Source organism: Emydura macquarii, unplaced genomic scaffold (genome assembly GCF_026122565.2).
Source record: "Emydura macquarii macquarii isolate MOO-44397 ecotype Brisbane River unplaced genomic scaffold, CSIRO-AGI_Emac_v2 contig_3530, whole genome shotgun sequence".
NCBI lineage: Eukaryota > Metazoa > Chordata > Testudines > Chelidae > Emydura > Emydura macquarii.
Genome location: NW_027133667.1, coordinates 11311842 through 11323064, shown reverse-complemented (window position 1 = coordinate 11323064; position 11223 = coordinate 11311842). Strand labels below are relative to the sequence as shown.

The following is an 11223-nucleotide window of genomic DNA, read 5'->3' as shown; positions in this document are numbered from 1 at the left end:
GCTCCCTGAGCAGTCCCTGTGATCAATTACAGGTTAGTGTCTTAGCTCTGGAGGACTGGAAGGAAGAAGGGGGGTGGATTGGGGGCAGGGAGTTGTAAAATTTCCCATCATCTCCCCCATTGCCCTATCCTGAAAGATTTCTGCGTGACATGATTGTAAACAGTTAAGGATCACCCCCAGTGCTATTCACACTAAAAGCTGGGTTTCCCCCCCCCCCCCTCCCATCCCCATTATGTACAATACATTCACCAACAACAGAAATTTATTAAAAAAGGCAACAGGTAAATTCTGTAAACTGGATCCAGCTCCAAACACACACGTTAATACTACAAGTAAATTCCATCATCGCCCCTCCTCCACCCTGAAAAATATACCTGAGTTTAGCAGTTCATGAAAGTTTCCATCTCCCCCTCCCAACCCAAACCCTGAATGAGACACAGTCTCCCAGTCATGACAAGCCACTGGTTTGAGATGCTTCCTCTGTGCTGTTGAGATCAGCAATAGTGATGGCCAAGGACCCAGGATTATCCCATGTTTAAACACACAAGAGCCATCAAGACACTGTGTTCCACTGGACCCTGGAAGCTACATGTCGCTGGGGAGAGGGGGAGGCCTATGCTCTCCTTTCCCCATGTCCAAATCATGTGTGGCTTTCATCTCCTTGAGGTTCCTCCTTCCTTGGACTAGCTCTGGAAGAGGAAGAAAAAAAGCTGGAATGTTATTTGCTTAAACAAGCAGTTTGATAAAGAAAAGGTTCCATTTAAACACTACAACTACTTCAACACTAGTGACACAACAGATGTTGTCCCAGGTATAATCTACAGACAGGGATTCAGCTACAAGAATCAGAAAATCCTTGTTTCCTCCTCGCAATAACTGCTCCATTTCCCTCCTTCCCCAACCCATTTCTAAATATTTCACTTCTTTAATTAATGACAAGTTCTCATCTGACTTCTGCTCTTTGCTGGCTCTTACCTGATCCAGAGGCAATGCTGATGTTTTTTGTGGTGGCAGCTCCTCCCGGGATGTGGTTGCTGTAGGCACCTTCGGGAAGGGTGCTTGGGTCTGGTGTATTTGCATTCTGGAACCACGTTGAATGGAAGGATAGTTTTAGCACATAAACACCAAGAATAAATCTCATCTGCATGGTGTGTGCAGATTATTTACATACAAGTATGTATTCTAATTAAACTCAATTTAGACCCTCCCCCTTGGTTGGGTTCCCCCACACCAGACCATGGCTGAGTCAAAACCCAGGTGTTTTTGTGCATTTGTCTTTGGGTTGGAGGCCAATTTTTAAAGCAGCACTACTTTCTACGCTGGAATGAAAAGTGGCCTGGGAAATGGCAGGAAGGTATGATTTTCTCTGTGGAAATTTGGGGTGAGAATGGAAGAAAAAAACTAGGCAGTCTAAAAGAAACTTGGGTGTACAAGAGGAAGCTATCTTCAACTTTAGTTATGGAGCCTCTACTGCTCCATTAGTAATTGCAAAACAGCTTCCCTCAAAGAAACTGGGGGGAAGCCCACACGGCTTAGGAGACTTTTAAAACTGGACAAAGCAATCGAAACGTTCTGACTGGTAAGATGAAGCATTGGTAAGGGGATGAACTAGATAGCTTGGTGGGTCTCTCTCATTTCCATGACTGTGCTCAAAAAGGCTGCCATAAAATTCTCCCCAAGTTTTGTAGACACCTGGTCTTATGACAGCAGAACTATTTTGTCAATTTGTTATTCCTACCAGCACCTGGGATTCCAAATCTGACCCTTCCAAGAGCACCCAACACTCATCATGTCTCCCTATTTTCCCCTCTTCTTGTGGAAAACAATCTTACCCCGGAGGTCTGTACATGTCCTGGGCTCCCCCCATGCCACCTCCGCTGCCTCTCTGCTCCATCAGTAAGGCCTGAAAGTGACCCATGTTCTCTTCCCGGCAGTGATACAGGGGTCCCTCCTGAGTGAGGCCATTGGCTTGGCCGGTGGCGGGATGACAAGACAGGTGAGCATTCACTGGTGATCCATAGGTCCTGGGCTGGAAATGACTGGCTGGATGCCGAGATGCATAAGGAGACCCCGTCTGCAGCATCATCCCATGGGGAGGGAAAGCTGATGGACCAAACCCGATCCCAGAACTCAGAGGCGGAGGGAGAGACCCATAGAGGAACTCTCCTGCTGCCACCGAGCTCTGCCTCTTGGTGGCTGCATTATGGTTGTCCAAATCAAGAAATTCTTTGGGACTCTCTGGCCTCTCGTGGGATTCATCTGACTTCTCATCTTCAGGCCCTGGATCCTGCCCATCGCCTTGAGGAACCTCTTTGGCGCTTGCCACGTCCATTCGGTTTGGGGAAGCCAGGGCAGTGCTGAACGCCTCACAGCCCTGCAGACTACCCACGTTCCCCCTGTCTGAGAAAGGAGGCCTGGCCAGAGGTGGGTGGGCGGGCAGATGCCCACCAGGGTTGGCCTGGGGGTGGAGAGGCCTTTGCCAGTCCGAGTAACCTTGCGCACAAGTGTAGTATGGGGGTCGCTGGTAGTGGTGGTAGGAAGGTGGCGGCTGTGGCTGATAGGGGTATGGCACCCCCTGATGGGGGCGATACCGAGGAAAGATACCAGGATGGGTGTTACTATGCTGAAAGCCCCGCGTGGGGAAATGCTGTGGATGGGACACTGAGGGAGGCTTCCCTCCCATCATAGAGCTGAAGCCTTGCAGACCTGGATTGATATGGTAACGTGTGGCCGAATTTGGATACTCCAAACCAGGCATGTAGAGAGGGGGAAACTGGCCCGGAGCGCCCCCCACCGAGCCTCCATCCACACCGGGAGTACCGGTGTTCTGTCCCATACAAGGCACAGCAACCTCAGACAATGTCTTCCCCCCAGGACAAAGGGGCTTCTCCAAGATGTTAACAGCCAGTCCTTTCCCTTCATTGCCACTGGAGGTCCCTTCTCCTACAGCCCCATTCTCAGGCACAGGCCCTCTCTCAGGTGCTGTCACAAGGTCCCTCACACATCCCTGGCCCGTCGGGCCCGTGTAGGAGCTCTGTGCTGGCCAGGCACTCTTGCTCTGCATTGCCTTCGGGTCCATTTTAGTTCCAGAGTCATCTCCCTCCCCCTCCTGTGGCAAGCTCCGTCGGCTGCAGTCCATCTGTAAGGGGGGGTTGGAATGAGGTAGCAGTTTGGGGTACGTCCCTTCTGGAACACTGATGCACTGAGCCGTCTCTTCGACTCCAGGCGGGGGCTCCACTGCAAAAGGGAAAGTGGCATTTAAATAAATACATAAATACATACATACATAAATCACAACTTTGTTTGATTTCACAATGGAGAAATTTTTTCCACTAATAAAGCACATTTGCCAGCTGGTAATTCCTGCCGCTTTAACCACACGTACCGAATATCCCCAGTAGCTAGGAAGGACAGCAGGAGGAACATAAGCCCCTCTCTTTCCCTCCCTCCCAAATATGTCCCTGACATGCATTCTTGCTGTTGCCAGCCCCAATCTGACCTAAAGCCACTGCTCTGAACTGCTTGAACAACTATATGGAACAATTTCTTCCCATAGCTGTCATGTTACCCTGGCTGTTTGCTGAGAACTGTCACTAGCCAACTTGCAGGTCCAATGGCTTCCACATTCAGTGTTGGTTGCCAGCCAGGACATTTACAATGCTGGGAACCACCACCAACAAACTACTAGTGCTTCAGATATGGCAGGCCAGGAGTCCCCAAACTATGGGGTGAGCTCCCCTGGGGGTGGTGGTGCAGAGGAGCGTTGGGGGGCAGGCGCAGGGGAGGCCAGGCCAGCCCTCACGAGGGGGCAGGGATGGAACGTCATCCAGTCCTGCTCTGCCCCCAGCTCTGCTCCAGCTCCAGCCCTGCCTACGGCTGCAGCTGTGATCCCGGCTCTGCTCGCAGCCCTAGCCCCATTCCCGGCCGTCACTCGCCGCCGACCCCTGGCCCCCACTTTTGGCTCCCAGCCTCTGCCACAGACCCCAGCCCAGCTGCGACTCCCCTCCCGGCTAGGGGTGTGTGGACGGATTCTATTACTGGTAAGGGGGAGCACAAGAGGAAAACTTTAGGGACCACTGTGGTAGGCGAATAGTGTTTAAAAATGAGAGTAGATGCCGGACAAAACAGCTTTCCAGATCATGCACTGAAGAGGCATGCCAATGCATTGCAAATGAAAGTCAATTCTAACTCTTTGAGGAAATCAACTTTTACATAAATTCCAAGTCACTCTTGAAATGTTATGTACTGTTATTACTGGTCCTGTGGTATTGCCTAGCACGATCAGGGCTCCACTGTATGTGGGCGTACAGAAAGGAAGATAAGGTCCTTGCTTTAAGAGCTAAATATGAAAATAGCTGTAATCCCAAAACCCAGAAATTCTCACTGCTTCATTTCAACTGCTACTAAGTAAAATTTAATAAAAACACCAAAACACAAACTGTCTGTGCTTTAATCATAGTTTGACGATCTTAGAGTTATCTATCTTCCATTTCTTCACACACACACACACACACACACACACACACACACACACACACACACACACACACACACACACACACACACACACACACAGAGCCTCAATTCAGTGCCCGTGGGTGCTTAGCAGCTAGTACAGCCAATATTTAACAACACATTTAACTACCTATCAAAATATATTTAGCCCATCTAAGTAGATTGGGATCTAGCTTACTGACCTTGTCACAAAATGACATCACCCTAGCAAGCAAGACAGCTGCTGCCAGTACCAGATGCACAAATGCGAATTTTAATTACATGTGAACATTCCTCCCACCCCATTTCAATTTGGTGCAGGTGAAAAGAGTTGCTAAAGCTGCTTGGTCTAGAAAAATAGTGACGTTTTCCATTAACAGCAAAACCTATTGACCAGTGAGATGGGCAGTCTATCAGAAGCGAGTGAAACAGTGTATAACGGCGAGCAAAGGGTGTGGGCGAAAGTGCGGAAAAGAAACGTGGACATGAAAAGTTAAAACAACTCTGGCAGTGACTTCAGACCAACAGCGTGCATTAAAATTACCTCGGTTGCTTTCTGGCTCCATTGTCTGACTGGCATCCTGAGAGTTTCCGTTCCCCAAGACTGGTTTCGGGGGCTGCACGTTTGCTGATGCCACATGGGCCAGCTGTGGGAAGGGGCCCGGCAGATGCGGGGGAGGAGGCTGACGGGGGTGGTAAGGCACACCCGGTGGGCATACGCGAGATGACAGCTGCTGGATGGCGATCATCTCTGGACTGTCCATCATGGAATCCCCACCCTGGCATCCTCTCTGAACTTGAGAGGGTCCCCCGAACACAGAGGCTGGAGGCTGCTGCATTCTCTGACCAGTGGCTTTACCAGGTGGCCTGATATATCCTGAGGGAGGAATCCCATGAGGTAGGAAATTTGATTGATCAGTCCACTGGCTGGGAGGCAGAGATGGTCTTATTGCCCGGGGGTCCATCATGTGACTAAGAGCACGAGACTGCAAAGAAGGTCCTGTGCCCAAGGGGGGTTTCTCGTCTGGGCCCAGGGAGGTCTGGTTTGTTGCACTGTGGCTTCCATTCCATGCAGCAGGATGATATTTATATGGTCTGTATATATGGCCTGGGGGGACTTCTGAGCTCTCAGGTGGTCTCATTGGAGGCCCATTGTGCCTTGGAGGAATAAATCCTTGCTGGAACTGCACTGGGGGGTACATATTAGCATCTGGGGGAGGGCCACTCATCCGCCCGAGCTGCAGGGATCCAGGCCGTGGCCCCAGTGCAGAGACATGTGTTGACCCTGCACACACTTGCTTCTCTGGTGCAGCCAGTCTGTGTCCTCTGTGTTCATTCAGTCTTACTGTAGGCTGTGGGAGGGAAAGAAAGAGGCCAGGTTCAGAGAAAGAGTCACTACTTACTGGCACATGAAAAACTACAAGAGGAATAGGAAGAGACAGGAAAGAATCATGGGATGGGACAGCATGGGACAGACCCCTCCCCAGGCAGAGGATGCCCTTTGGCATTGTAACCAATGAATGCAGTGAGGTGGGAACTGAATCATACCCCCCCAGAATGCAGAAGGGCAGATCGCAGCTCCCAGTGCTCTTGATCCACTGTATTTCCTATCAGAGACCAGGAAGTCGTATATATAAATTTCAGATTTCTTTTGATTTCAGAGCAAGGCTCTTACCTGCATGGCAAAGTGCTGGTGCTGCTGGACTGGATCTCCAGGGTGGGGTTCTGGCACGCGTGGTGACCCATACAGTTTAGCCGGATCTGATCCCCGCAGAGGGCCAAATGTTCCTGGCACTGCTGGCCGCTGGAAAGAAAAACAAAAGCAGCTGTAAGACTCTGTGGAAGCGCAAAGCGGCTACAGATACTAGCGGACATGGACGGAGGTGCTTCCCAGCAGCACCAACAGGCTGTTTGAGTCTCCACGCTGAATTCAACTGCTTATTCTGAGGAGCTATGTTGGAGGCTGCGGCGTACAATGATACAGCCCACTTGCCACAAAGTTACTCCTTCACACAGAGAACCAGCTGAAATCTCCCAGCTACGAATCCCACAGATCAGGCCTTTATACAACTGCCAGACACCTAACTAGCCCGAGGCTAACAAAAGGCAGGACGATTCTGAGACCCTGACGGAGCCTGGATTAATTGAGAAGGGGAATTCTGCTGGGTTTCCTATCAGGATGCTTGATAGCTCCATCTTTCACATCAGCCTCTGGGGCTAGTGTTCCAAGGAGCAATCTTGTTCTCTTTACTCGGCTTTTACTTAGGAAGCTATGAGTAACAACAGAGGCAATGGAGCTGTCTTAACTGCAGACACAGGAAGACAAAACTATCATCTTTGCAACCTTAAGGGCTAAAATGTTTAAGCTTAAAATCTGTAGAACTGATTGGTGAGTGGTGGGACTTGTCCAAAGAAAGTGTTTTACTTACCGTTGGCAAGGGGACTTTTCCAGTCTGGCACAGATCACATCAGGAAGGAAGAATGGAGGAGTGAACCAAAGAAGGTTAAAAGGACAAAGAGAAAACTATGCAGGGACAAAGAAGGAAAATGGAGGAGGAAAAGAGCAATAAGGACCCATGTTCCACCACCAATAAGAGGTTTCAATCATACAGTAGGGCTTCTGCTGGGAATTTACGGGAAACAATTTTATTCTCTTCCCCTTCTCTGTACTTATAATCTGTGGAAAAACAACAGAGGCCAGTCCTTACCATCTGGCCAGGGTGTGGCACCTGGCTGGGCATTCCACCATAATGCAGTGGGCGAGGGAAGCCTTGGCCATTGGAAGCACCCATCTCCCGAGGGGGCTGCACTGTGCTGCCACTTGGATCCTCTGCAGAGGAGGAAGATGAGGAGGAAGCAGAGGAGGAAGCAGGAGCCCGGGGAGTAGCCCGGAATGGTCGTGGTTTCCCTCCATTCTCCAAGTGTTGCTGTCTCCTGCCTGGTCCCTCAGGGTCTCTGGATCGGGTCCAAACATTGCCAGTGCTGGAGCGCCCGGTCCGACGGCTCCTCTTCTCCCGTTTCCCATCCATTCTGATCCAGAACTCCTCGTCTGTGTCCCCATCTTCACCAGGGAAGTGCTTCATCATTGCCCGGTGGAAGCATCTCTCCAAATTGTATGCCATTTTGGTGTATTCTGTATTCAAAACAAGGGAGTCAGGGAAACAGACCTTAATGGAGAGAGAGAATGAGGCACATGCAGACTTCCCTACTCTAAAGGCTCTGACTTCTCTTTGGAAAAACTAAATAGAAGAGTGAAGTGGGAAGGCCTGTCTGCAATCAGCCCACTCTGGGTTACAGTCTCATCAGACCTGGTCAGTACTTGGACTGGAGATTTTCAAGAAACATAACATGGGTGAGGTAATATCTTGTATTGGGTCAACTTCTGTTGGTGAGAGAGACAATCTTTTCCAGCCACACAAAGCTCTTCCCTTGATCTGGGAAAGATAAAGACACTCTGAGCGTCTCAGTTAAATGCAAAGTGGAACAGATTGTTTAGCATACGAAATTAGCACATATTGTAAGGGACCATTCAAGGTAGAGTGACCTGTTAACACCTCTGCAGTCACCGGACAAAAAGAGGGGGTTAGTGGGTTACAGATTGTGGAAATATGTCAAAAATCCAGTGTCTCTGGTCAGTTTGTGATTTTTAGTGTCTTAGCAGAGTTATGAATTGCAGGTGCTGTGCAGGTTTCCTTCCTAAGCAAACTCCTTCCTTCCTAAGCAAACTTCTGCCCTCCTCAAAATCCCTGTAACTCAGAGAACACACTCATATAGGAGAGCTAACTCCTGAAGGATCTCTTCTCTTTGCGCCTACTGCCCTCTCTACCCAATTAGACTAGATCCTTTGGTACAGTTAATAGGCCCCAATTTAGCAAGATATTTAAGTACATGCATAACTTTAAGCATGTGAGTAGCCCCAACTGAAGTCAGTGTGACGCTCATGTGCTTACCATTACACACGTTTATGTACCTTGCTGAATTGGGACCTTATTATCCATGAACTCCTCCTGTCACCTTCACCCTTCAGAAAGTATCCGGAAAGGGTTCTGGTGTCCAGTACAAACCAGCTATGGATGAGTAGGGAGAGGCTAGGGTTTTCTGACCAAGCGTAGTCAATAGATTACATAAGTTTTCTCATTTCTCTTACCGCTGCCTTCACCATTGTATTTTAGGCAGTTTCTGAACATTGTCTTCATGTCACCCACAAACTCCTCCTTGGTACAGTACTGACCTCCATTCAGCTTCTTCTCCATGCTAGAGATGTCCATGGGCGCCTGAAATATATCAAGATCTCCCTTCAATTACAATAAGCTCAAGAGAGGCCCATAAGGCTGTTACCAGCTTCATTAAGAGGCCAGAAGGGAACATTATGATTATCAAGTCTGACCTCCAGCATAACAGAGGCCAAAGAACTGACTAAAGACCTAACTTTCTACCAGTCCAGAGAGTAACATGCAAGACGACAGAGCAGGCTGGACCATGTTGCCTACCTTAATGATCTGGTAGTAGTTTGGAGCATATGATTCATCAACTGGTTCCAAGAAGGGCCAAGAGTCCTTATGAGCCTTTAGCACATCTAGAACTGATAGCAACAAAGGGAAGGCAAACTGTTATGCACAATCACGCAGACATATACTTATTTCAAATTCCTACAAAGTGAAATGCTAGGGTAGGAGACTGACCTTTGTACATGGCGGTGAACTCATCATCCAATTCAAAGCTGCAAATGGGAAATGAAATAATGAATACGCACACTCTTATCTTCATCATTCCTCCACCCCCAATACCGGGTGCTACCTGCAGTAAGGTTCTTCAGCAGAATTCATATGTGCAGCCACACTATGGACAATCATCCAACAGACTGCCTCTTGCCTGTACCGCATTCTACGCTCCTTGGACATTCCTTCCACCTCAACCACCCCTCTCCATCCTTATTACCACTCACCCCCATTTAATTTATCACCAGCCACATTCCTCCTACACTCTCCCTTGAAAGCACACGAATGCACGTGCACGCTGCACACACTGCAATGTACTCACAGATCCTTGGTCTTCCTTCCCTCCCTGGTGGGAGAACTGGGATCCAAGTGGGAAAGTTCTGGGGGAAGCTCCTTTCCCTGGGCCAGAAGCCGAGCCCGCTCTTCCCGGAGCTTCCTCCTCCTGGCTCGTTCTGCAAGGGAAGCAAAAGAAAGCCATTTAACCCTCTTACAGCTCATCAGTGACACCCTGCAGGAAAACTAAGGAAGCTATGCAGCAGCCAGTGTCAGGAGGCGGTTGTGTCTGTCAGCCAAGGGCTTTATGCAGTAAAAGCTATCACCTCTCCAGAAAGGGCGACAGCAAGGAAATAGAGAATACAGAGCACCACACTTGCCTTTACTCATCTCCTCTCCACCTTAACACAAGCTATTTTGCAGTGTCACTGTTGTAGCTGCTGCTAGCCTGTTTCCAGACAAATTCCCACTTAACTTACCAGTCTGGGACCGCTGACTAGTTCAGGGAAAGACTGCAGCCATTATAATGGCTTAGACAGGCCAGCTGTGTTGCTACGGTTTAAGATGTCAGTGGCAGGAGCTACTTTAAGATCACATCTGGTCTGCAACCAGACACTGGTTACAAGCTGTTTTGTTTTAGACTGGGAAGTTTACTGGTTTTGTGTGAGCTTAGTTTTCTTTTTCTTATGCTAGTTCTAAGTGCATTTAAAGCCACAAGCAACTGTTTTGTACCAAGCTTATGTCTCCAGCACTGTTTTCTGAGAAGACTCTGTCTCCTTGGTCACTGCAGCTGCAGCAACCCACAGAGGAGAACACCAGAGAGCTGAAGATGTAAGGTGGAGACCCAAAGGAGGATAGCAGAAGACGAGAGACTGGAGGAGATTCTGGTGTATTTGCCTCCTACAATCTCTGCACTTCAGGACTGTCCCCTGTCAGATGGCAGCCTTCACAACCCTAAGGAGGGAGGTGAAAGAGGATGAAGGAAAAAAACCTGAGAATAAATGTCTCTGAACGACCTTACTCCCACCAACACGGTGGGCACCAGTCCTGTCTTCAAAAGATATGTTTTTCACAGAGAACTATCATCTCCATCAGGGATGGTCCAAAAGCCTTCTGAACTTTCCCAGTTTCACCTGAAGGGTGAAGATGTTGGAGTTTTCCTTGTTTTGAGTGAATGGCCGTATCTTTTGATTAGCCACAGAAGGTGGGGATTCCTTTCCTGATACCCTTGTTATCTGAAAAGGCACTTGAGGTCTATTGCACAATGAGAGGGAATCCCAGTGACCACTCCTAAGAAACAGCTGCTATCCTAAGAAAAGGTTCAGGTGTCTGAGTACTGCTGAAGGGTCGAGTTGGACACCACTCCACCAGAAGCAGCACCCCCAAGAAAAACTTGATTGACTCTGCAATTGAATTGCTACATCCCAAGAAATGCATTGAGGAGACACTGGACATTATCATTCAGGAGCAGCTGCAGAGCTGGGTGTGTATCAGAATGAAGAATGGTAAAAGAGTTCCCAGGGTTACCCTTACTGGACTCTGGCTAGCACTCAAAATGCAAAAATTGGGAAGAGAGAGTAGGGAGAACTTAGTGTAAAATAAACCAGGATACTACAGGGGTGGAATAGATATAAAACCCATGATATACTTTTATTGTGATCAAGTGGGACATAAAGCAGGGGACTCTCCAGTGAAAAATGTCATGGATGATGAACCTATGTTTTTTCCTAGGAGGAAT

General features: G+C 48.7%; 1 protein-coding gene across 2 annotated transcripts in view; it reads right to left on the bottom strand.

Moving 5' to 3' along the window:
- Positions 1-251: 251 nt before the first annotated feature.
- Positions 252-11223, bottom strand: part of CECR2 (CECR2 histone acetyl-lysine reader) — a 118778-nt gene continuing 107806 nt past the window's right edge. The window contains exons 10-19 of one of the 2 annotated variants that reach the window (XM_067536049.1): positions 9535-9664; positions 9177-9214; positions 8985-9076; positions 8642-8768; positions 7203-7627; positions 6170-6298; positions 5039-5846; positions 1833-3237; positions 976-1081; positions 252-689 (exon numbers count right to left, since the gene is read on the bottom strand). In XM_067536049.1, coding sequence (XP_067392150.1) covers positions 684-689; positions 976-1081; positions 1833-3237; positions 5039-5846; positions 6170-6298; positions 7203-7627; positions 8642-8768; positions 8985-9076; positions 9177-9214; positions 9535-9664 — 3266 coding nt within the window. In that variant the 3' untranslated portion in view covers positions 252-683. The remainder of the gene's footprint in view (positions 690-975; positions 1082-1832; positions 3238-5038; positions 5847-6169; positions 6299-7202; positions 7628-8641; positions 8769-8984; positions 9077-9176; positions 9215-9534; positions 9665-11223) is intronic. The other variant, XM_067536050.1, reaches the window with a different exon arrangement.